We start from the raw sequence: 25,068 nt of genomic DNA on the forward strand, positions 1-25,068 counted from the left end.
TTCTCCCAGTCTGTAAGTTGTCTTTTTGTTTTCTTTTGGGTTTCCTTTGCTGTGCAAAAGCTTTTCAGTTTGATGAGGTCCCATGGGTTTATTTTTGCTCTAATTTCTATTGCTTTGGGAGACTGACCTGAGAAAATATTCATGAGGTTGATGTCAGAGAGTGTTTTGCCTATGTTCTCTTCTAGGAGTTTGATGGTGTCCTGTCGTATATTTAAGTCTTTCAGCCATTTTGAGTTTATTTGTGTGCATGGCGTGAGGGTGTGTTCCCTGCAGCTGTCCAGGTTTCCCAGCAATGCTTGGTGAATAGACTTTCTTTTTCCCATTTTATGTTCTTGCCTCCCTTGTCAAAGATTAATTGACCATAGGTGTCAGGGTTTATTTCCGGATTCTCTATTCTGTTCCATTGGTCTGTCTGTCTGTCTGTTTTGATACCAGTACCACACCATTTTGATGACTGTGGCTTTGTAATATTTCTTGAAGTCTGGGAGAGTTATGCCTCCTGCTTGGTTTTTGTTTCTCAGAATTGCTTAGGCAATTCTGGGTTTTTTGTGGTTCCATATAAATGTTTGGATTGTTTGTTCTAGTTCTGTGAAAAATGTCATGGGTCATTTGATAGGGATTGCATTGAATCTGTAGATTGCTTTGGGTAGTATGGCCATTTTTACAATATTGATTTTTCCAATCCAGGAACATGGAATATCTTTCCATTTCTTTACATCTTCTTTGATTTCTTTGATTAAAGTTTTATAGTTCTCGGCATATAGGTCCTTTACCTCCTTGGTCAGGTGTATTCCGAGGTATTTGATTTTGTGAGGTGCAATTTTAAAAGGTATTGTATTTTTGTATTCCTTTTCTAATATTTCATTGCTGGTATACAGAAATGCGACTGACTTCTGAATGTTAATCTTATATCCTGCTACTTTGCTGAATTTATTAATCAGTTCAAGTAGCTTTTGGGTTGAGTCTTTAGGGTTTTCTATGTATAGTATCATGTCATCTGCATACAGTGACAGTTTTATCTCTTCTCTTCCTATATGGATGCCTTTTATTTCTTTTGTTTGTCTAATTGCTGTGACTAGGACTTCCAAAACGATGTTGAAGAGCAGTGGTGAGAGTGGGCATCCCTGTCTTGTTCCAGATTTGAGTGAGAAGGCTTTCAGTTTTTCCCCATTGAGTTTTATATTTGCTGTGGGTTTATCATAAATGGTTTTGATTATATTCAGGAATGTTCCCTCTATACCCACTTTGGCGAGGGTCTTGATCATGAATGGATGTTGGACTTTGTCAAATGCAACAGCAAAAAAGCCAATCAATCAATGGAAAATGGGCAAAAGACCTGAATAGACATTTCTCCAAAGAAGATATACAGATGGCCAGCAAACACATGAGAAAACGCTCAACATCGCTGATTATAAGAGAAATGCAAATCAAAACTACCATGAGATATCACCTCACACCAGTCAGAATGGCCATCATCAATAAGTCCACAAATAACAAATGTTGGAGGGGTTGTGGAGAAAAGGTAACCCTCCTGCACTTTGGGAATGTAAACTGGTACAGCCACTATGGAGAACAGTTTGGAGATACCTTAGAAATCTATACATAGAACTTCCATATGACCCCGCAATCCCACTCTTGGGCATATATCTGGACAAAACTCTACTTAAAAGAGGCACGTGCACCCGCATGTTCATTGCAGCACTATTCACAATAGCCAGGACATGGAAACAACCCAAATGTCCATCAACAGATGATTGGATTCGGAAGAGGTGGTATATATACACAATGGAATACTACTCAGTCATAAAAAAGAATGACATAATGCCATTTGCAGCAACATGGATGGAACTAGAGAATCTCATACTGAGTGAAATGAGCCAGAAAGACAAAGACAAATACCATATGATATCACTTATAACTGGAATTTAATATCCAGCACAAATGAACATCTCCACAGGAAAGAAAATCATGGACTTGGAAAATAGACTTGTGGCTGCCTGATGGGAGAGGGAGGGAATGGGAGGGAGTGGGAGGGGTTGGGAGCTTGGGGTTATCAGACACAACTTGGAATAGATTTACAAGAAGATCCTGCTGAGTAGCATTGAGAACTATGTCTAGATACTCCTATTGCAACAGAACAAAGGGTGGGGGAAAAATAATTTATACATGTAAGGTTAACTTGATCCCCTTGCTGTACAGTAGGAAAATAAAATAAAATAAAAGGCCATGTGGCTTTGCTTGTAGATATGTTTTACCTGTCTTTTCTTCGTATCACTATACAACCAGGCTGGCCCAAAACTATTCTGAGTGAGATTTTACCCATTTCATTAGATAGTAAAAGGTCATGTGTTGCTTATACTTAAGAATTTATTGTTCTGAAGGACTCAAGGACCAGAAGATATTAGATAAGTCTTTCTTTCTTTCTTTCTTTCTTTCTTTCTTTCTTTCTTTCTTTCTTTCTTTCTTTCTTTCTTTCTTTCTTTCTTTCTTTCTTTCCTTTCTTTTTTTCTTTCTTTCTTTCTTTTCTTTTCTTTTCTTTTCCTTCTTTCTTTCTTTTCTTTCTTTTTCTTTCATTTCCCATCCCTTCCTCCCTCCCTTCCTTGCTTTCTCTTCCTCCTCTCTCTCTCTCTCCTTTTCTTTCTTTTATGGCTAAACCTGTAGCATATAAAAGTTCCTGGGCTAGGGATGAATCCAAGCTGCAGCTGCAGGCCTACCCATATCCAATAGCAACACCAGATCTGAGCCACATCTATGACCTATGTTGCAGCTTGTGGCAATGCTGGATCTTATAACTCACTGAGCCACAAGGGGAACACTCCTATGTTTCTTTTTCAAATACAAAGTGAATATAAACTTATAAATGTAGATAAATCAGTATACTAACCCTCAGCACTTAAAAAAAATGTGGAGTCCTTCAAGTTATTAGGTAAAATGTAAAAGAGCAGACATAATCTGCTCTGTCCTCAGTAACAAATTATATTTTCAGATATATGCATGATATATATCTACAGTTTACCACATATGGATGGAAATGCTCATCCCAAGTGAGTCGTCTTTAAATTTTGGCAATAATTGTTGACAAAAGAAATGTACCTCTGAACATCTCTGTTGTTCCTGTTTATTTTTTTCCCCTTTATTCCCAACCCCACTCCTACTACCTAGACCCCTTGGCTTTTAGTCTTGACATTCTGGGGGCAAAAGGACATTCAGGAGTCCTCTGGTTATTCTCTGGGGATTTATATCCATTCCCTTATCCAACATATGGTCACTGAAAAAAAATTTCATATTACTTAGAATATTAAAAGTATAGGAGTTCCTGTTGTGGCACAGAGGAAACGAATCCAACTAGGAACCACGAGGTTGCGGGTTCAATCTCTGGCCTCGCTCAGTGGGTTAAGGATCTGCCGTTGCCATGAGCTGTGGTGTAGGTCACAGATGCAGCTCAGATCTGGTGTTGCTATGGCTGTGGCAAAGGCCAGCAGCTGTAGCTCCAATTAGACCCCTAGCCTGGGAACCTCCATATGCTGTGGGGGCGGCCCTAGAAAGCAAATAATAATAATAATAATAATTTAAAAAATTAAAAAAATAAAACAAAATATAAATGTCTTCTTCAGGGACCAGGTAAAATACATGCCATTTCCTTCTCTTTCTATTCTGAAGACTGATTCTGTCTTCTGGTTGTTCATAGTTGTTTTGTTTTGTTTGCTGTTTTTTGTAGGCATGGGAAGTCTTGAAACAGACCATATTTGAATTTAGAAGGGATTTCTCTGTAACAAGACAACTTTGTAACAACAGCAATAAAGGAGTCCCAATTCTGGACTAGATTCCCTAGAACTAGATCAATGTGAAAACATAAAATCCCAATCTCTAGTATGTCTGGATATGCCAGGGGCCTGGATGATTTTCTTCCAAGAAACAGGCAACTGATATGTGAGAGGACTATGTAAACAACCCTCTGTATTATATCCCTCAACAAACAGGCATCCACAGCACATCCACCCCACAACTCTGTTCCCACGCTCCATCACTTCCCCCAAAAAGGATGCAAAAAGGATGTAAAGAGGGAGAGTAACAAAGCCCAGAACCTATTTTCACAGAAAGAAGGATCCATCAGTAGCATATTTCTTTAATCATTGTTATTTACAATTTATCATCTGACAGACTTACAGAGAATAAATAAAGAAAAGACAATATACAATTGGTATCTTGTTTCTTTTTCTAATACAGAGAATTTTTATGCACTCTATTTTGGAATGACTAAGATAGTTTTAAGCAGAAATTAAATCAGTTTGCATTTACCCCTTAACAAGACACATCACCCTCCAAAGCCTGTGTAATAAAGCCCAGATGTTTCCTTCTCATAGGAAGTGTGTACCACATTGCTTCAGAAACTCAACCACAGAAAATATTACCAGACAATGGGGTAGAACAGAATATCATGAATAGTAAAGGACATAAAATAAATAGGCTAGATTATAAACCCTTGGTGCCTTTGAAGGAATCTGCTCAATTTTCCATTATTTTGAAGGCTTTTTTCAAGAAAACTATTTTTCACTGTAAGTGATCCCCTTAACCCTTCATGCTTTCCCTCAAGTCTCTTTGCAAATTCTTCCTTTACATGCAGTTGTGAATGTGGGTAAGAACAGACTAGCTTGAGGCTCCCATCTTTCTCCATTGAAGGCCCATGAAGTTGTTGACAAGGTGTTTATGGGACAAACTAAAAATCTTGATCCAAGTGAGCTGGGTCTGGGGCCAGAGTCTCTGCCAGTTCTTGATGATGAGCCCTGTAGAGAATTACCTTGCATTTCTATCTAAATACCGCAAAGAAGGCATTTCCATACATAAATTTCATCATCAGTAAATATACAAATGCAAGATCACCTCACTAGGTACAAGTCTGGGCACTTTTCCCTTATTTTCCTCATTATGAAAATAAACTCTCTACATTATAGCAAAGCAAGTCTCCCTAAATTCACCCCTGTTATGCCAGATGTCAAGTTTCTGCAGCTACCTTTTATTCATTCAAAAAACAACATTCAGCAAATATTTATCATGTGCTCATTATGTGTTAGGAAGTTTACAGGACATGGGGTATGCAGAGCTGAAGACAGGTAAAATTTTGTGACCCTTAAACAGGGCAGCTTCAAAATGCCATCACAAAACTCAAAGCTGTAATCCACAAAACCAGAGTTTCAACTCCCCACCCCATCCCCGCCCCAATCCCTGAGGCTAGATCGCTACTGTGTTTGCATTTAATTCAATCCAATATGGCTGTTATTCCGTTTAAGAATAGATATTTAGGCAAATGAAACTTCTCTACTATTCTGAGAAGTGTGCTTTATTACACACTAGGGGTCTATGCCAACTGTACTCCATTCCTTCCACAAGCTACCTCTGGTGCCATTAATGAAATGCTACTCAGCTCTTGACCAAAATACTTATTCTAAAGTCCTCTCCTTGCCACCACACAAAATCAACTGTAGGAACTGCAGAAACCACCTATAAGTTCCTCCTATACCTTAGTCTCTAGCTAGCAAGCTATGGGTAAGTCTTACTGTCCTTTGCGTTGCCTGATTTTTCTAAGCTGTTCTTGGATTGTTTCAGATTTTGAACAGCTAAACTAGTCAGAAAACGTGGCAATGGTCTAGGCAGGATACTGTACATTGATTTAAAAAAATAGATTAACTTGTTATATTGTTTTTAGGATTTTGTAGAACTGGATCCAGATAATGTCTTTTCTGATGCATTCAAGCAAGGCCACAAACCAGCAAGAGTTAAACGTATCCAGAAAGGAAACGTGTACATGTGATGAACTAGTGAAATCTGAATAAGATCTGTAGTTTAGGTAATAGCATTATACCAATGTCAATTTTCAGGTTTTGAAAATAGACTATGGTTGTGTAAGATGTTATCAATAGGAAAGCCTGGTGTTAGGGTAAGGCCACTCTGTACTATTTTTACAGCTTCTTGTGAGTCTTAAAGTATTTCAAAATAAGTTGGGGAAAAAAAAAAGGATAGAGCAACTAAACAGTTACCCACCACATGTCTATTGCTAAGCAATGCCGTTAATCATAGCAGAGAACTCAAAATGCCAGAAATCCAATAACCATTAACCATTCCAGTCTCTCTACATTTGCCAAGTGGGAAAGACATTCATCTACTTCTATGAAAATGTTAGGTTTTAATTCAGGAGGAAATTCCAGCACAGATCTGGATCTGCATCTTCCAGGAATCTACCATATGCCATGCCAGAGGTCAGAGGTCTTACTGAAAAGACTAAGATGGCAAGTTCCAGGTCAATAAACTCGATTTAGGACCAAAAGTTTAATAGCTATATATTGGGAGTAATCTAAGCCTTAACTGTAATTTTCTTCATTTTTTTGTAGTTTTGAGCAAAACAGATGCTATTCTGTTTTAGACTATTTCCTTGGATCATCTTCATATCTTTCCCGCTTTCAGATACCCCCCTTATTCTGTTTGCCTCTACTCAAAACATATGGTTTAACCCCACATCATGGCTTTCTTGTGGGATATCTGGATGGAACTGGAAAAACACATGGTTCCAACATGGCATGTAGCTCTTGGAGCAGATGTCAACCAAGACTTAGTCTAGTCTAACTTAACCCCATTGTTCCACTGTTTCTCTGTGGCCTTTCTGGGCACAGCAATAATGAATTTAAAATGGATTTCATTAACAGAAACAAAGAAAGGGAACACAAATCCTCACACACTACCATAAATTTTGCTTCTCTTGGTCTTCATTTCCAAAGCAGTACTTAGAAAACCAGGTCCAGTTCAGACAAAGAGTGGATTTCTTCTCATCATTAAACCCCAGCATTTGAAGTGGTCAGGAACACACGTTTGTTCAGACTGCCACCCTTTCCCATTTCCTCTAATATCAACAGGTCATTTCAGATGGTTGCTTATATTTTCATGATGGATTTCAACCTCTCTAAAACCCGGAATAACTACCTTCTTTCCATATCATATGCTGCATCTGACTTTTCATTTTTTAGTAAATATTTTTTTAATCTCTATCTTCCAGAATTTCTTCTTTCTCCTTATTCGTAGATCTTTTATCCTTAAGGCACTTACTTTTTCTATCTTCTCTCAGCTGTGTCTTCAGACAGATCAGCTTTCAGGCTTCAGAATGTATTCTCAACCACACCTCCCATGTCTATCTTGCTTGCCCAGACCTCCCTAGTCCTTCTCATGCACTCTGTTACCGCTTATTACGTAGCCTTCTTTCTAAACCCCACTTGCCTCCCCATCCAGTCACATGAATATTCATTTATTCATCCATTACTCCACTTCCATACAATGCCTTTTGCTATACAGCCTTGTACACTTGCGAGAGATCTTCCATAGCCTTGAAACCACATTTCTCTGCTGGGTGCCTCTTTCTACTCCACATCTTTTTTGAACACTTATGTGTCTGGACAGCACATCAAGATTTGGACTTAGCTATCAGCACATTAGCCAGCAAAAGGATAAACTTAAATCTGACTACTCAAAACCACAGTCTGGACATAAAATCTTTCATGTTTATCAAGGAAGAGGATAACTTCCTAGAAAGGTAACAAAGTCCCACAGTTTTTCATTCCTTTTCCTATCTCCTTTTCTACATAATTCCTGGCTTCATTCTTCTAATTTAGACTCCAGCTACTTTTAATCCTAGGTACTAAACCTTCGCCATGCATTCCGTTGGATGTCTTAGTTTTGTGCTGCTAAACTCCGTGGGTATGACCAAGGGAGAAGCCAAACCCGTGTCTGTAATACAAAAGTCTTAGTGCCGGAAAATGGACCCTTCCTCACCCCCAGAAAAGGATAACTGTACAGGACAATACATATTTGCCAGCCACTTGAAATAGACTATGACTCAAGGCCAGGAAAATGCAGACATACTAAGTTCATTTTTAAATATGATTTTTTTAAATGGGGTCATGAAATGCAGTGTATGGAGGCAGATTTATAAAAAGAAGTAAGTGGAGAGATGTCAGGCAAAGAAAGGGGAAATTACGTCTTTCCTCCTGCCACATAGGAAGTCAAGGCCTGGGCTGGATGTAGCCTTGCCAGAGGTATGTGGGTAAAGGAGAATTAGCTCTTATTTCAAGTCCCTTTAATTCCAGTGATATGTGATGAGGGACTTTAATGTGTCGACTTGACTGGGACATGTGGCGCCCAGATTGCACATTATTTCTGGGTGTTTCTGTGAGGATGTTTCCGGATGAGATCAACATTTGAGTTGGCGAGCTGAGTAAAAGCAAATTGCCCTCTCCAATCTGATGAGGGCCAGAATAGAAGAAAAAAAGGAAGGGGGATTCTCCCTTTCTGCCTGACTGCTCCAGCTGACATATCAGTCTTCTCCTGTCTTCAGCTGGGACTTATCCCGTTGGCCCTCTGGTTCTCAGAACTATACCACCTCCAGCTTTCCTGGGTCTCCAGTTTGCAGATGGCAGACTGGGACTTTTCAGTCTCCATAACTGTGTAAACCAATCAATTCCTTATAATAAATCATTCATATATATATGTGTGTTTGTATATGTGTACATGTGTGTTTGTGCATATATATACATATATATATATACACACACAACATATATATTTTAATTAGTTCCGTTTCTCCTGAGAACTCTGGATAATACATGAAGTTAACTCTGATCTTGAGAGTATAGAGAGTATAGCAGTTATGAGCCATAATAAAACATGTCTGGCCCTACATAGCTCAAATGAGATAATGTATATGGAATTACATGGCAAACTTTAAAGCACTAAATAGGTGTTACTATTACTGCTACCATAGTAACTTCCCCACATGATTTCTTTTGCTGACCCCAATTTTCAGAGCAGGAGCCATCCAGATAACTGAGTCTAAATCACTTATAGACCCAGTTATCCAAGAAGCACCATGCGTATCAGAACTGGAAGACACTTCAAGGCCATCTCATCCTGTTGGCTCCAAATCCAGGGAGGTAAAGGGACTTGTCCAAGATGATACACCTGCTTGAGGCCAAAATAGCCTCAGACTTCCCAAAGTGATGCTCTCAGTTAGTCCTTGGAGACACTAAAGACCAGAGTCATAAGACAACCATGGGAAAAGGGTATTTGCTAGGGGAAGGAAGATGACCTGCAAAATGAATCTTGAGGGTTGGGGATTTATGCTTCTGCCATGGCCTGGAGAAATCCTAAAGTCTGGACAAGGGGAAACACTCGAGTTCCTGAGAGACTGTGTGTAAAGCAGATGGGGTGAAGGCAACAGAAGCAGACGCAAGCAGTTGAGACTATTTCTCCTAACTTTGCAAACTTATTTTGTAATCTTTTCTTGTTTCTCCTCAGCAGAAATTGAGGGTCCCTTCTTCCTGTGGCATCTGAGGGTTAGTGGAGTATGAAAGCTCAGAATCCATTCTGAGGGAACTCTTATTTGACAGTGTTATCAGTGCCCATGGATTCTGAAGCCAGAGCCTCAGGCTTCCTTTTCTGCTGGTCATACCATCTCCAAGGCAAGAGCATGAACACGAAGCAGGAGCAATGGATGCCTCCTCCATCATGCCCTACCTGCTCCTCTCAAGGTCTCTTATGGGTAGAGGGACATTAAACATCAACTGCCACAACGACTTGTGTTTGAAAGCCTACATCTTTCTTGTCCAGCTATTCAGCCTGTATCTGAAATTCTTCAGTGACAAAGAACTTCCCACTTCTGGCGGCAGCCCATTCATCCTTGTATGTTCAGTTTCTGGTTATGTTTTCCTTCATAAAGTGTAGAAATCAACCTCCCTGTAACTTCCCCTCATTGGTCCTCAGTCCAACACTTCAGAAACACTTAGTACACATCTATTCCCTATTATACATAGCCTTCATATTTATGCCTGAGAAATCCAACCCCCGGCCCATGGATCCCACTGGGGATTCATCCATTAAAAGAGCTGGAAAATTTGGAGAAGATGAACCAAAGGGCCTAGGATCAAAATATCGAAACAACAGCTTGTACCGACTCAAAATCAGGCTCTCTCACCAAAACACACACCTGAAAATGTCTGAACAAGATAATAGGAGGACCTCCTGCAGAAATGAATAGCAACATGTTATCTGCCTTCCACAGGCTTCTTTTCCTGTGTCCATTCTCTATTCAAGATTACTTCCATGCACGAGGTACTATTTTTTGCAAATGATAATTCCTGTTCGTATATTCTTTCCTGTGTATATCCTCTGTATTTCCTATGCAAATAGACCTCAACTCTGATCCTTGTGCATAAAGGAACAAAACACTCATTCCAAGAAGCTGGAGTTTTTCAAGCAAGTAACATTTACATTGCCAGGAGAGGAAAATGCAGGGTTTAGGACATGTCTAGGAGCCAAATTAGGAAACTAAACCATCTGTGATTAGTTACTTAATACCATTTCATTGGCTTCTCCACACTTAGCAAGTGTTTTCCTAAGCCTAATCGCACGTTTCCTAAGACATTAGTATTCTTCAAGTTTTTCTTTCTGAAACCATTTTTTAAAAGGTGATATGGAAAAAATATTGTAGCATCTGCACATTTATACACACGAGCATATTTAACCTTTATAAATTATCTAAATGATCTAGCCTTTGTTAAACAACATTTCTAGTATATCAAGTAAGTTCTTTACTAGATTTTATCTGCCCTAGGCTTTTTTTTTTTCTTTTTTAGTTCTTTAATGTAAAAAAAAAGTATATATGTGTCAGGGGTTAAAGAGTAGGGGAGTGGAGTGGAGTGGAGGGAGATGAGGGACAGAGAGAGATAAAGGCAAACAGGCCTGTGTCTCTCAGGTCCATTCAATGTCCAGATGGAGTGGCTTAGGCTTGGGTGAGTGGTAGGTCTTGTGAGGAGGACCTGGGCCATCGGAATGTCACCAGATATTGACAGCATCACTCGTCCCCTTGCTGAAGAAGTAGAAGGTGGATTTCCTGGAAAGAGGGACGGTGCTTGGTGTCTCTTCTCCAGCAGCTGAGCATCAGCTTATACACAGAGTCAGGGCAAATGGCAGGCTGAGGGAGGTAAGTCTTTGGAAACAAAAATGAACAAAAAGAGAGACCATTAAGAAGGAGGTGGCAAGGAAGATTAGTTGCATCGCAATTTCATTTGTACTCTCCTCACTTTCTTGGACTTGATAACTGACTGAGTGTGGTGTCTATTCCTCCTATTCGTGAGAATTCAAAATCATATCCATCCTTTTCCCATCCCCTTTCTTTTTTCCAGTTCTCTGGAGGGGAATTTCCTGATAGGATATTCTGTGGTCCTTACCATCACGCAAAAAATAAAGGCCTTTCTTGGGGGCTCATTAGATAATTTTAGAAAAAAATATATCTCTTTTGAGCCAACAGATATTAATAAAATTGAAATAATAAATAATTTAAATTATTTGTGCTTTTTAAAGTTGTGCAGACTTGCCAAATAACTGGTTATGTTTCATAATAATCCTTATTATATTTGTAAAAATTGAACTTTTATAACATTAAACAAAATAAACTTAAAACCTGTATTTAATTTTTAATTATTTAATCCATTTAGACCACGACCTTTCAAGAAAAGTGCTATTTGGGAATTCTTTACAGTTTGTCAAAATAAACTAAAGACAAAAATGTCAAATATATTTTTTAATTATTGAAATTATTATTAAAGATTTTGAAGTATTTTCAAAGGAAAATACAAAGGATTTAAGATTAGCTTAAGCTATGAACCTTAAGTATATTCCTTTTAGAATCTTCTAAAGTTTTCTCCTGCATTATATATATTTTGCTTTTTAGGGCCATACCTGTGACATATGGAAGTTCCCAGGCTAGGGGTAGAATCAGAGCTGCATGGCTTATGCCACAGGCACTGCAACAGAGGATCCAAGCTGCATCTGCAACCTACACCACAGGTCATGGCAACACAAGATCCTTAACCCACTGAGCAAAGCCAGGGATCAAACCCACATCCTCATGGAGAGCAGTTGGGTTTATTACTGCTGAGCCACAGCGGGTATGCCTGCATTCTATTTTTTATTTTTAACAAGTTGGCGACATGAACTGTGACATTTTAAAATAAATTAGATCACACATGTACGGTCTAGAGATCATAAAATCTACCTAGCAGCTGATAATGCTGAGAAATTACTTGTCTCTCTTCTAATGTTGAATTTTAAAAATTTGAATACTGAAATTTTAATAGTAAAATGTGAAATAATTAAATTTTATAAATTATAATAAAATACAAGTTTAAATGTTAAATAATTTTTATCAAAAATTTAAACTTCTGCTTATAGGTGAGAGGCTAACTCCGATATAATGGTAATATTTAGCTTTGGCCTTGGCTTCCGTCAAATATTTGGCTTTACTGCTCAGCCATTTGGTGGTTGGTCGAAATATATTTGGTCCACTACTCATATTTAGTGAAAGTGAAAATGATGGACCTTTTTAAACTGAGTATTTAAAAATAAATAAGAAAAATTAAATCCCAGAGATTATTAGAAATTGAATTTGCATTAAATGGTGAAACAGTATTTTGTTATGAAATTGAATACATAACATTTGTGTGACTTTTTAGTGCTAAATAAAAGCTATATAAGATCAAGAGTATTTGTAATGCAAAAAAGACAGGGGATATAGAGGGGAGAAAAAAGCATGCCTTTCTTTGGTGAGTGTTTGATACTCCATTGTTGCCTCATGTAATTTTTTTTCTCCATGTAGAAGTTCAGACATTAAATAATAAGATGAGGGAAACTAAAATCTCCCTCCTTTCCTTTAATTCCAATACCTACTAAAATTAAAATCATTGTTATGCTGAATAGAATTATATTTTCTAATTGAACACACCACCTTTAATTAGCCATGAGACTTCTAATATGTCAACCAGATGGCCATGATATATTAACCCAGGAGAAAAAAAAAAAGCATTTTCCTTGGTCCACTCTCTTATCTCATGCGCAAATGAGTAAATTTGTTCTTTGCCACAGTAAGAAAGCAATTATCTCATAACCAAGATAGATAATTTAGGTCTCCTGTTACCAAAATATCTATAGAGTAGCAATTAAATTTGAGGAACCCCCTCCCACTTTTAACCTACATATCTCACTATCTCTAGTCATTCCCTCATCTTTTGTTTGCTTTGATCTGTTTAAAACACAGAGGATCCACTTTTAATTTTCTACAATAGCCTTCTCCCTCTTTCCAACTGTTATTTTCCTGCCTGAAATGCCACACTCCAAGTATGTGCTGAGTCAGGCCACACGGGGGCTCAGTGCTCCAGCCACCAGCAAGCTTTCAATCCCATATCTCACGGGAACTTTAAAAACTGAGCGACCCAAAAGAATCTTGGAGTATCTTGTCTAGGAACTGACACCCTTCTAAGCTTGGAAGTGTGGCTTTTCTTGAGTCTACAGAGGCCACAAAAGCTGGGCCCAGAGGTGCCTTCCAGGATCAGCAAGGCTAGGATGCACCTGATGGTCCTTGGACATGTAAGTCTAGAAACATTGCTAGACAGTTTAAACCAAACCTATAACAAATAAATTCCTTATTCACTTTTAAGCTTATGTTTTTGTTTTCATGTTTTTCAACCAGGAAGACAAACCACACAGTCTAGATCAAGAAATAGATTCAATAGGAGAGACAGGGCTTGATTTCCTGGTATCTTTGAGTTGGGGAGAAACCTAGTGTATGGATGCCTAAGGAGGACGTTGGTCTTTCGTATCACCTGGATATTTATTGACAAAAGTTTTTGGTCTTTGACACTATCTGGATAATTAGTGAGAAATGACTGTCATCCAGGTAGCCCATCTTCCAGCTCAGGCCTATCCTGTTCAGTCAGAACTTTTCATTCTCCTCCAAGAGCACCCAAGGCCACATCACTCCACCCACAAGTTCTCACCTGCCTCCCTTGGTCTCTGAAGAACTCTCCAGTATTCTCGATGACCTGTTCATCTGACAGCTGGGAATAGGGCTGTTCCTGGCAAAAAGTGAACATCTCCCACAGGGTCACCCCAAAGGCCCACACATCACTTGCTGTGGTGAATTTGCCCTGTTTAAGCATGGAAAAGAAGATAAAATCAGAATAATCTGTGCACAACAAGAGCAGGTTAGAGTTTCATAATCTGGAGTTAGGTCCCTTTCACTGCCCAGGGCAGGGAATATTGGAACTGTCAAGATATGCACGGGGGATGTAGAAATGACATCATGCTGTTGTTTCCATGCCAAGCTACAGACCCTTCTCTCATCCTCAGCATCTCAGCTGACATCCATTTTTCTTGGAGATGAGAGTCAAGGGCTCAAAACGACATAGCTGTAAACTATCTGACTCTCCCACTGAGTGTTTGAAGGTGGACTCTGGTATCTACAGGAGCCTCAGGAAAATACCCCTGAGAAAAGCAAATTTAGAACGGGAAGCCAATGGTTTCTATGTTAGAGATATAGGAATCTAGTTTAAGTGCCTGGAGTAGTCCCTGTTCAGTGACTGCCATAGTCTTGCAGGACAAACTATGAGTAACAGCAATGAACTTCAGATGCAATCAACATGCATTAAATACTTGCATATATTCAGTAAATACAACACTGAAGTATATGACATTATTTTTCCTCATTTTTCAGATCACAAAGGTGACACAAGAGATGTCTATTAAAATTCTCTGGTTAAGAAGACCATTAGTAATGAAAAAACTGAGATTTAGACCAAAATCTTCTGAATATCGTCTTTTTTTGCCACACCATGATATGTGGAAGTTCCCAGGCCAGGGATCAAACCCATGCCACAGCAGCAACCCAAGCCTCAGCAATGACAACACCAGGTCCTTGACCTACTGTACCACAAGGGAACTCCCTGAAACTCAGTTGTTTATAATATCGCACAATACCTTCAAAGGGGGCAATGCTTAATAATCACATAAAAAATAGGTAAAACATGTGTTTCACTTATATAGAGAATAAAGATCTTTATAAGGATTTATATGAACTAATGTATAGCATAGCATTAGTCATAACTATAGGAAATTGAAAAACACTTAAATATCAAATTATAGTGACATCATTAAATTATAGGATATATCCACACAATGGAATATTATGCAGCCATTAAAATCATGTTTTTGGAATTCCCTGGTGGCTCAGCAAATTAAGTATCTGGCACTGTCATTGCTGTGGCTCAGACCACTGCCTGGGTACAATTAGACCCCTGGCCTGGGAATTTCTGTATGCTGCAGGTGCAGCCAAAAAAAAAAAAAAATCACATTTGTGAAGAATAACTACTGACATAGGAGACGCCAATGCTAGAGAATTGCATGTGTTGCATGTGCATAGTATCTTCCCAATATGTAATATAATTTATATATTCAGAGAAATACATGTATAAAAAACTCCTCAAAAGAATATACTAAACTATTACTATTAATAATGGTCATCTTCGTGAGAAGAGGGGGATAACTATACTTTTTTTCACTTCAAAATTAATTAATGAATCCTACAAGAATATCAATAAGAAATAAACAGATTAATAAGAAATGAACAAATCTAGCTCTCAGCTTTTCTCTGCAATATTAAATGACAAAAGCAAAACTACATGTATATAGCATTGTAGAAAGTAAAAGTTTAAAGTCTAATAATTCTATAATTCAGCTAAGTGGTATAAAATCAATGATAAATTGTCTCCAATAAGCTTGGTCAGAAGACATATCTCGATTATTCATTCATGGTCCAGAACACCAAGAGCAGAATAAAAATTAGAAAGCAAAAAATGAGGAACTTAAAAAATAAATGGTGATAACCATTAAAATAAAGGGATCAATCCAAATAATTAATTATAAACATGGTTATGAAATCAATAAACTTTCTGTATTAGAAGAAAAATTTTCTGTGTGGATAACAATTCCAATGAGGAGTACCCTTGTGGCACAGTGAGTTAAGGATCTGGCATTGTCACTGCAGAGACTTGTGTTGCTGCTGTGGTCTATGTTCATTCACTGCCCTGGAACTTCTGGCACATCCATACTGTGGATGTGGCCAAAATAAATAAATAGTTCTTTAAGTGACAATATTTTAATACTCTAAATTAATTGATCAATCAGAAAGGCCAAGAGAAAAAAAAGGTACTAAATCTCTTATCATTATGTGTATATTTTTAACTTTCCCCCCAGATTTTCTTTTTCTCTTTTTAGGGCTGCACTGGCTGCATATGGAGGTTCCCAGGCTAGCGGTCAAATCAGAGCTGTAGCTGTTGGCCTAGACCACAGCCACAGCAATGTAGGACCTGAGCCGTGTCTGTGACCTACACCACAGCTCATGGCAATGCTGGACCCTTAACCCACTGAGCAAGGCCAGGGATTGAACCTGTGTCCTTATGGATACTAGTCAGATTTTTTCCACTGAGCCATGACAGAAACTCCTCCTCCCAGATTTTCTATAGTAAGCAAGTTACATTTTATCAGCAGAAATAGGCAAGTTTAAAAATAATAATTAGTACACGAAGTAAATCATCTTGAGTCAGAGAAAATATCAAAGTCTATTTATTGTGTCTCCTGCTGTCTCAGGTGTGTCCCTACATGCCATGTGCACCTGCCTGCATGCCAATTGTTGGGGCAGAGCTCAAACACGCAGGACACTCACCAGCAAGATGCTCTCCCAAGACATCCAGCGGATCGGCAGCACTGCCCGGCCCTGGATCCGGTAGTAGTCACCACTGTACAGGTTTCTGCTCATTCCAAAGTCAGCTATCTTGATGGTATAGTTCTTACCCACTAAGCAGTTTCGTGTGGCCAGGTCTCGATGAACAAAATTTAAAGAGGAAAGGTACTTCATGCCAGATGCAATCTGGGTAGCCATAAACTTCAGGTTGGCATAGCTGAAGAAATAGAAAAGAAGAGAGAAAGTAGCCTATTGGAAAGACAAAGCTGTGAAAAGTTCACACTCCATAGTTGGTACCAACTCAGTGGGGTTTCAACTTCAACATCCCTTCTCTATTTTTTTCTTTCTCCCTTTTTTTTTTTGTCTTTTTAGGGCCTCCTAGGGTAGGGGTCGAATCAGAGCTGTAGCTGCTGCCTACACCACAGCTCACAGCAACACCAGATCCTTAACCCACTGAGTGAGGCCAGGATCAAACCCAAGTCCTCATGGATAATAGTTGGGTTCATTATCACTGAGCCACAACAGGAACTGGTTTTTTTTTTATTATTTTTTTTTATTGAAGTATGGTTGATTTACAATGTCATGGTAATTTCTGTTGCACAACAAAGTGATTCAGTTATCCATGATCACACATCCATTCTTTTTCAAGACTCTTTTCCCACATAGATTATCAAAGAATATTGGGTAGAGTTCTGTGTGGTAGATAGCGGGGAACCCTTCTCTATTCTTCATGAATCTCTCTGCTTTCCCCCAAAGGGCACCTGCTCCATTATTACCTGCACACTAACCTCCCCCACCATCCCAGAACACGGATGAACTTTAAGGCCCACTGCTTCCCACCTTCAGATCCTTGATTAGTTTCATGGACACAGGGAAGAGATGGAAGACCTGGTATATTTACCTGACAGTGGGTACACTGCTAGAAGAAGAACTGGGGGGCTCGTGGCGGGAAAGAAACTGGTTGAGATCTCCATTTTCCATGTACTCAGTGATCATGCAGAGTGGATCATCAGTGATGCACACAGCTAAGAGACGGATGATGTTTGGGTCCTTGAGCCGGGACATGATCTTTATCTCCTTAAGAAAATCATTCCTTTGGAGGACACAGATACAGATAAATTCAGAGGTGCATAGAGTTAGAATCAAGAGGGGGAAGAAGACATAGCAAAGTCAAGTCCTGCCCATTATACAAATTCTTATTTCCCTTTGGGTAACCTTTGAGAGGATAGAGAAATTAGTACCTGGAAACTCTCATTCTACTCATCCTGAAATATAATGCACCCTTATTCAACTGTAATTTGGGGGGACCATGACCCATAACATTCACATTTGCATCCCCAGTATCCAACAAAAGGCCTGCCACATGGAAAATGATTAATATTTGCAAAATCGAATATATGCAGCTAACTAGCCTTAAAAATAAAAACTTTGGAAATCATATTTTAAGTGCCCTGGGATATTTACCTTTTTTAAAAAGCCCTGGAGTTACTCTATAAACAAAGCAGAGTCTTTTTATAAAGTGAGTAACCACCTTCTGGTTTATCTGATAATTTTCAGTTTTCTCATATTGACTTTTCTTAATGCAGAGTGAACCAGCAGTCAGTCACAACACATATTTAATAGCCAGTTCAAAACAGAGCTGCTTAAAATTCGTGGTGGTAATGTGGGGTCATTTCAAAAGAAGTACTCATTTGGGAAAAACTAATAACTGTTTGAGGAGATGATGACAATCACCCTTGAGTTACAATGTGGGCTATGACCTTCCCAGTTGCACTATTTGGATTAGTGAGACCACTAGCTTGCATTCTCAAAACAATTGGAGCATACCCATTATAAGTCTCCTGTGCGTTTTCTAGGAATCCTGGACTGGAAGCCATACTATATCAATATAAAATCCTTGAAATCAATGGGGTCCTGATATAGCACCTCTCCTTTTTCACGCCCTCTTCGACCTCAAGCCAGGGGGGTCCATGGCTCGGGGGGGTGGGGGGGGCCCAGACTGTAAGCCGTTCATCATTGTTCAATTGGAATGGCAAGGGTACGACCCCAAACCTCATCAAAAAAAAAAAAAAATGGGCAGAGGCTTTGTCACACCACATAGATCTGTCCTTTCTTCCTGCTGCCCTCTCTAATCATGTGCTAAGATTAACATTAGAAATATTCTCTCTCTCTAAGGGACCCAGAGGGTGTCAGTTTTCATTCATACCAGTATCCTTAAGATTGAAATGCTCACAGTTAAAATTCCAAAAACCTTCACAGTTCTGTTTCCTTGCCTTTCTTTCTTCTTCATTCCACATCCTGTCAATGGCAAGACTTTTAATGAAACCCTATCAAGCATTCTTGGCATTGATGATAATTTGAGGAATAGGAATCATAAACTTTCTCTCACTGTGAATATCAGTGAGACAAATCAAGCCAACGTAAATGGAGAAATGCATATGTTACGCAGATATGCAGATTTCTCTGAGACACATACCACCAGCATGCCTCTCTGGGTGAGGATTAACTCACCATTACTGTTACGGAAAGGCTGTCAGACAACGGAGTATGGCTGGAAACTGCAATTTATGTAGTAAAGGATCCAAGAGATTATTAGCCAGTTTGGAAAACTGCTAAAAGACTGTGGATCCTTTTGCTTTGAGGTCCATGGATACTTTTCCAAGAAGAGGCAGCTTCTCATTTGGGGAGTTGCTGAACATAGAAGAAAAGGAGCATAAAAGAGAAAAAAAGAGATGAGAAAGTAAATAGACATGCAGAAAAAAGGAGAAAGGAAGGAGCTTAGCAGGAAAGATGTATGCAATTGTGAGAAGTTTGCAAGAAGAGGTGAGGACCTTTGGGGGTATGTCTGTGCATAATGACTGAAGAGGTAAGTATTCAGACTATTGTGTGTGTTGTGGATGCTGAGAAGTGCAGTGTTCTGCAAAGGGAGTTAGGAAGCAAATTCATATGCGTAGTGGCAGATCCAACACAAAATGTGCATTTGTGTCTGAGAGAGATGAGAACAAAGATGAGGACTACTAATCCATCAGAAAAGTAAAACACAGCAATGGAAATGTAAGGTAGCTCACAGACCTTCCCATCTCAAAAGAAAACAATTACTCAGAAGTTTCCAGAGTGTTCCTGACCCTGAAGACAAAATATATAAAGGAAAATTCAAAACACAGACCACAGACCTGGCATTCTTGTTGGCATCTGCTCGGAGCATTTTCACAGCCACCAGGACAGGCTGGTTGGCACTGACATCTAGGGCGAAATCTTTGTCTTTGAATTTTTCCATTCCCTCCACTTCGCAGAGATGAACCTAGACAAAAGTCATCTAGTCTCAGCATCATCATTTCTCCTGAAGATGTCTCAGTACTCTTGCTGGGCATTTCCTAGAGATAAACTACCTCTTACAACTCAGGCAAAATAATCAAAAGACCAATAAGAAGATAGAGGTAATACATCTTTGACTCAAATAACTGAAAAAACAATGGTAAGGTACCCAGCTAGTATATATTACTGCTTTATAAAAGAACTATACATTGATTGGAACACTAAATATGCAAATATATCTATAACAGTAGTTTATTACACCATAGCTCCCTAGAAAATGTCATTCAGTATAAATGCTTGACCTTTGATTCAAGGAAGTTTAGTTACTGGATTGTGCAAAACATAAGACAATTTCCTCTCTGAGGTAATCCCTTAGTATGTGATTAGTTAGCACGATTAGTAATCCCTATGTATTAGTAACAGTATAACAAGCCTGTGTTTTCAACCCAAGAGAGAGAATGAATGCATATAACACCACAAACAGATGCTATGGACCTATCTACCTCTACCACGACCAAACCTACCCAAAGTTAAAAACTACACCACCCATGTTGGAATCAATAACATATTCTTAGGAAAACAAGTTACATTTGGAGTGTAGAGGGAAGCATTAAAGAGCTTCCATTGCCACTTAAATCATTGCTTTGAATTCTCAGAAGGCTCATGTGACTGACGTAAAAGTGAAAAGTCAAATATTACACACATCACTCCGAGGGCAATTGAGAAGAGTGCTCCTCCTTATCTTAGTGAGTGATTCATTCCCTGGTGGTTGATTCTGGGACCCAAGGCAGGGGCGAGGTTGTTTTTGACCATTTTATATGTAACTCCCATTAAATGGGAAAAAAAAAGTGGCTATCAAATAGCAGGATGTTCTTGGACTGTTTATAAAAGATGATCACATCTTATGGGTCCCCACCCTCTGTAACCTATTATAAAAAAATTTTTTTTAAATATTGAATGTTTTTCAGGATATCTAAGTCAAGTGACTTTCCTGCTTTAAAAACTCGTATATAGAAATCGAGATTCCCATGAATTCCATAGCTATTTGACAAAGATGAGGTTGACCCAATACTAATCTTCTAGAGGCCAGTGCAAAGAGAGACAATTGGAAGGGAAAGTCAATGTGGATCCACTCTGGAGGGGACACTTAACTCTACTGACCATATTTATTCAACTAATTCCTTTGAGCTAGCAAGGACTGGTGGCCCCACTCAAAGAATCAACTTACCTCCCCAAACTGGCCTTCTCCTAGCTTCTCCTTGAAAGTTAACAGTTTCCTGGGGAACTCTTCCACAGCCACGTCTTTTCCTGAGAGCAGGTCCATGGTAACGGCAGGCACAGAGTAGGTGTTACCTCCAGTCACCCCCTGGAGGTTCACAATGTCAGCCTCTGCATAGTGGGGCACGCCCTCAGGCCCGCTGGGTTGGACTGGCTTCACAAGGCCACTGCAGCCTAGGAAGACAAGGGCAATGAGCCTCACTCCAAGGGGCATGTCTGGATATCTCTTCAAGAAAACAAATCTGAGAGGAGGGCTAAAACATGCCCCCAAGACAGCCAGCCTATGCCATGACATTCTTACTTGGAGAATGGTCCCTCCAGACTCTCTCACGGCCTCCAGAATGTAGGCCACCATTTATCTCTTATCCTTCTCCCCACACCCCATGATCATCAACGAGCTCCTTGGCTAATCTTGAGGAATTGTGGTGAAGCTACAGGAAGGCTTGCCCACTATATTAGTTAGGGTGGGAGTATTAAAGTTTTAGGATTTAATGGCCTAGTTCCTTAATTTTAAGATATTCTCACTGACTTAGTAATCTATTTTAGGGATTAAAAACTTTCTGATTATATGATGGAGCATGATAATGTGAGAAAAAAATTTATATATGTATGTGTGACTGGGTCACCTTGCTGTACAGTAGAAAATTGACAGAACACTGTAAACCAGCTATGATGGAAAAAATAAAAATCATTTAAAAAAACTTTCTGATTAAATTTATATGATCCAGCTTAAGATATATTGTGATATTAAGAAACATTAAAGTAAGAGGGAGGGTGTTTTTAGACTTCAGAAAATAGGTAAATTACTCTACTTCAGCCTAGGAAATAAATTACATCCCTTTTTCTTGCTGTCTCTGCAAAATTCCTCTAGTTCAATGTGATCCTTCACTGTTTGCTATCCACTGAGTGGTAAATATCACATTAGTTTGCTTTTTTCTTTTGTAAGGACTCCCTTGAAATACTAGTGGGCTCAGAGTTAGTCCTGCTGCTTCTCCAATCACCTCTCTCCTGAATACCCTCAGCCCTCTTCTGCTGGCTGGGATCACTCTTGGGTTGAAGATCTTACAGAAAAGCTGCCCTGAGCCTCTGTGATGACCCAGCATCCTCTGATGTCACTCTGCAGCCCTTTATTAAAAAACACTGAGATGTGAATCATTTGGCAATGTTTTACCAAAGCAATGCTTTTATTGAGAAAAGGTAAGAAATATTTACTCTTGTAATAAAACGTTGTATTAGTCTAATAAATTTTCACCCAAGTGAAATCAACAAAATTTAGGTAACTCAATTATCTAGGTGGCTTAAAAACTGGGGATTCTAAGAAGTCTTTAGCTTTATTATTTTTTTTCCTCCAGGTCAAATTCAAGTCATGAACTTACCCTTAATGCTGTTTGATGTTGGGTGAATACCTTATCTAAGCCTTCTCATTTTTCTCCCAAGGAAAAATGAGGGCATAGGACTAGCTGGGCTGCTTAGGTTCTTCTGGCATTAACACCTTAGTAATGCATTTTATTTATTTCCTCCCTCTTCTGCCATGCAGGTCTGCTATGTGCAGTAGCAGAGGAAGGGTGCTCATATTAGGCTAGAAGCAGCAGCAGACTCAATCTAGAAAGACAGTATGGACTTCTTTAGGTGAAAACTAGGTTTGGTTGAGTAGGAGCCACAGTATCACACCTTCATAAATCTTGTCCCTCAATTCTTTGCCCACTATTTCATCTTCACCTGACTCTTCCTCCCCTGGAGCAAATTCTGGGAGTTTCCGTATCAGCCTGGAGGGCTCCTGATAGTCAGGGCGAAGGGGAAAGATGCGATCATAAGTGGAGTTGGATTCCTGTTCACTTGGCGATGAGGAACGGTTGTTGTTGAACATGCTAGACTCGCTTGGCAGGGAGAGGCTGACTGTCATTTCATCATCCAGCATCCTCCGGGAAGCCTGAAATAGGACAGGGGAGAAAGACCTGTTGGCACACAGGGCATCATAGCTCCCCCCTCTTCTTAAATCCAGTTTTTCCACTCAGAAGAAATAACTCTTTATATTCAAAAGCAATGCAAGTGGCAAGGATGAAGCCTGATTCCACAAATACCTGTGCTGTAGAATCTTAAAATCCTTCATTTCTTCAAAGCAGAATTTGACCTCTAAAGGTCTGTACTGCCAACTTTCATTAACTTCCATTGAAGTTAATAAGCATTTTTCATGTGACACTGTAAGAACTTATCAGTAGCCTATCTAAGATCTTCTCAATCTTAGAGTTTTCAATGTTTTATTAAATAACGGGTTTTCCTGACACCATTCAATTGTTTGATTATGTGTAAACATGAATTAAAAAGCTCATTACTTGGGAGTTCCAGTTGTGGCTCAGTGGGTTAAGAATCTGACTAGTATCCATGAGGATGTGAGTTCCATCCCTGGCCTCGTTCAGTGGCTTAAAGGATTCAGTGTTGCTGTGAGCTGTGGTGTAGGTCACAGACACAGCTTGGATCTGACATTGCTGTGGCTGTGGCATAGGCCGGCAGGTGCAGCTCCAATTTGACCCCTAGCCTGGGAACTTCTACATGCCACACATTGTGGCCCTAAAAAGACAAAAAAAAAAAAAAAAAAAAGCTCATTACTTAACAGATGTGCTGTAACATTATGAATCTATAATTCATCTGATCACTCTGGCACTATAAGTTAGGGTTATACTCCTTTTGACACTTTATTTTCATTAACCAAAAATTAAATGGCTACAAAATAAGCAAGGAATCCGTAGGTACCTAATTCATTGAATTATACTTAACATAGGAATAAGAAGAATAAAACAACTAATTATTTTGACACCCTAGCTAATGTGACCTGTCTGTTTCTTCAAAAGGACAGTCTCTAAATCTCAATATATATGACTATTTGGATTTAAAATAGTGACTATTTGGATTTAAAATTTTACTATTTGGATGTGCGATGTTCTACTCCAACAAATATGCTTCAGGTGCTCAATGGAGAAAGTTAGATGCCTGCCCCATACCCTAGACTGAAAGGTCTTTTGTTGCAGTAATATCCTCAATACTGAGCATGGAGTCCAGCACTTAGCAGGTACTCAATAAATGAGTTAACTCTCCCAAAGAGAGAATTATGAGAGCACCATTTTAAGTATCTTGTAAATAATGTTATAGCATAAAGCTATTTTGAGTAATTATTTTTAGAATATATGTGTATGCTTAAAGGTTTTCTACAAAAAAAGTCCTCAGGAGGAAGTCACATGTCATTCTAGAGCATCGTGAGTTATCTTACTCAGATGTGCAAGAATAGAATGAATTTCTCGAATCAAGAACTTCAAGAACCAAGTTAAATATTCAAGGGCAAAATTTTTGTTCTCCCTTTTACCTGGTGAGTTCCCAGTCCAAAATTCCTCTCCCAGCCCATGAATATATTCTAGTAGGACTCAGAAGAAAGACCCAGAGAAAAGAGTGATAATTTCTGGCTCAAACATAAAGAAAAAGAGTAGAGAACACAGACTCCATCCCCCAGCTAAAATGCAGTTGCAACAGACTATTCGATAAGAACACAGCTTCAGGCTGTTCAATGACCCCTTCAGTCCACCAGTTTCCACCACCACCGCCATTTGCTACCCCTTTCCCTGGAATTTAGGTACCCAGTGTGTTTCAGCATTCTAAAAGAAGAAAGGTTTTGATGTTGTCTCACCATGACAGTGGGTGAGCTTGCTGTGGATTCTGCCTTTCAGCCATCAGTCACTATTTATGGATTGAAAACTTATTTAATTAAAGCATTTTCAGAATAACAAAAGAAGTCTTTGTGGGAAGCAAAGAGACCCTCTCTTCTGTGAAAAACTCCTGCCTAAAGCCCTTAAAATAAGCCTCAATCATCTCAG

The 25,068-nt window shown here is 39.1% G+C and overlaps 1 protein-coding gene across 2 annotated transcripts in view; it reads right to left on the bottom strand.

The window, feature by feature from the left end:
• Nucleotides 1-4,110: 4,110 nt before the first annotated feature.
• DDR2 (discoidin domain receptor tyrosine kinase 2) overlaps nt 4,111-25,068 on the bottom strand; it is a 162,855-nt gene continuing 141,897 nt past the window's right edge. The window contains exons 12-18 of one of the 2 annotated variants that reach the window (XM_047784048.1): nt 22,925-23,135; nt 21,156-21,379; nt 19,786-19,913; nt 17,514-17,705; nt 16,595-16,829; nt 13,872-14,021; nt 4,111-11,026 (exon numbers count right to left, since the gene is read on the bottom strand). In XM_047784048.1, the coding sequence (XP_047640004.1) occupies nt 10,892-11,026; nt 13,872-14,021; nt 16,595-16,829; nt 17,514-17,705; nt 19,786-19,913; nt 21,156-21,379; nt 22,925-23,135 (1,275 nt within the window). In that variant the 3' untranslated portion in view covers nt 4,111-10,891. Of the gene's footprint in view, nt 11,027-13,871; nt 14,022-16,594; nt 16,830-17,513; nt 17,706-19,785; nt 19,914-21,155; nt 21,380-22,876; nt 23,136-25,068 lie in introns of both variants that reach the window. The other variant, XM_047784047.1, reaches the window with a different exon arrangement.

This window comes from Phacochoerus africanus, chromosome 6, assembly GCF_016906955.1.
Source record: "Phacochoerus africanus isolate WHEZ1 chromosome 6, ROS_Pafr_v1, whole genome shotgun sequence".
Lineage (NCBI taxonomy): Eukaryota > Metazoa > Chordata > Mammalia > Artiodactyla > Suidae > Phacochoerus > Phacochoerus africanus.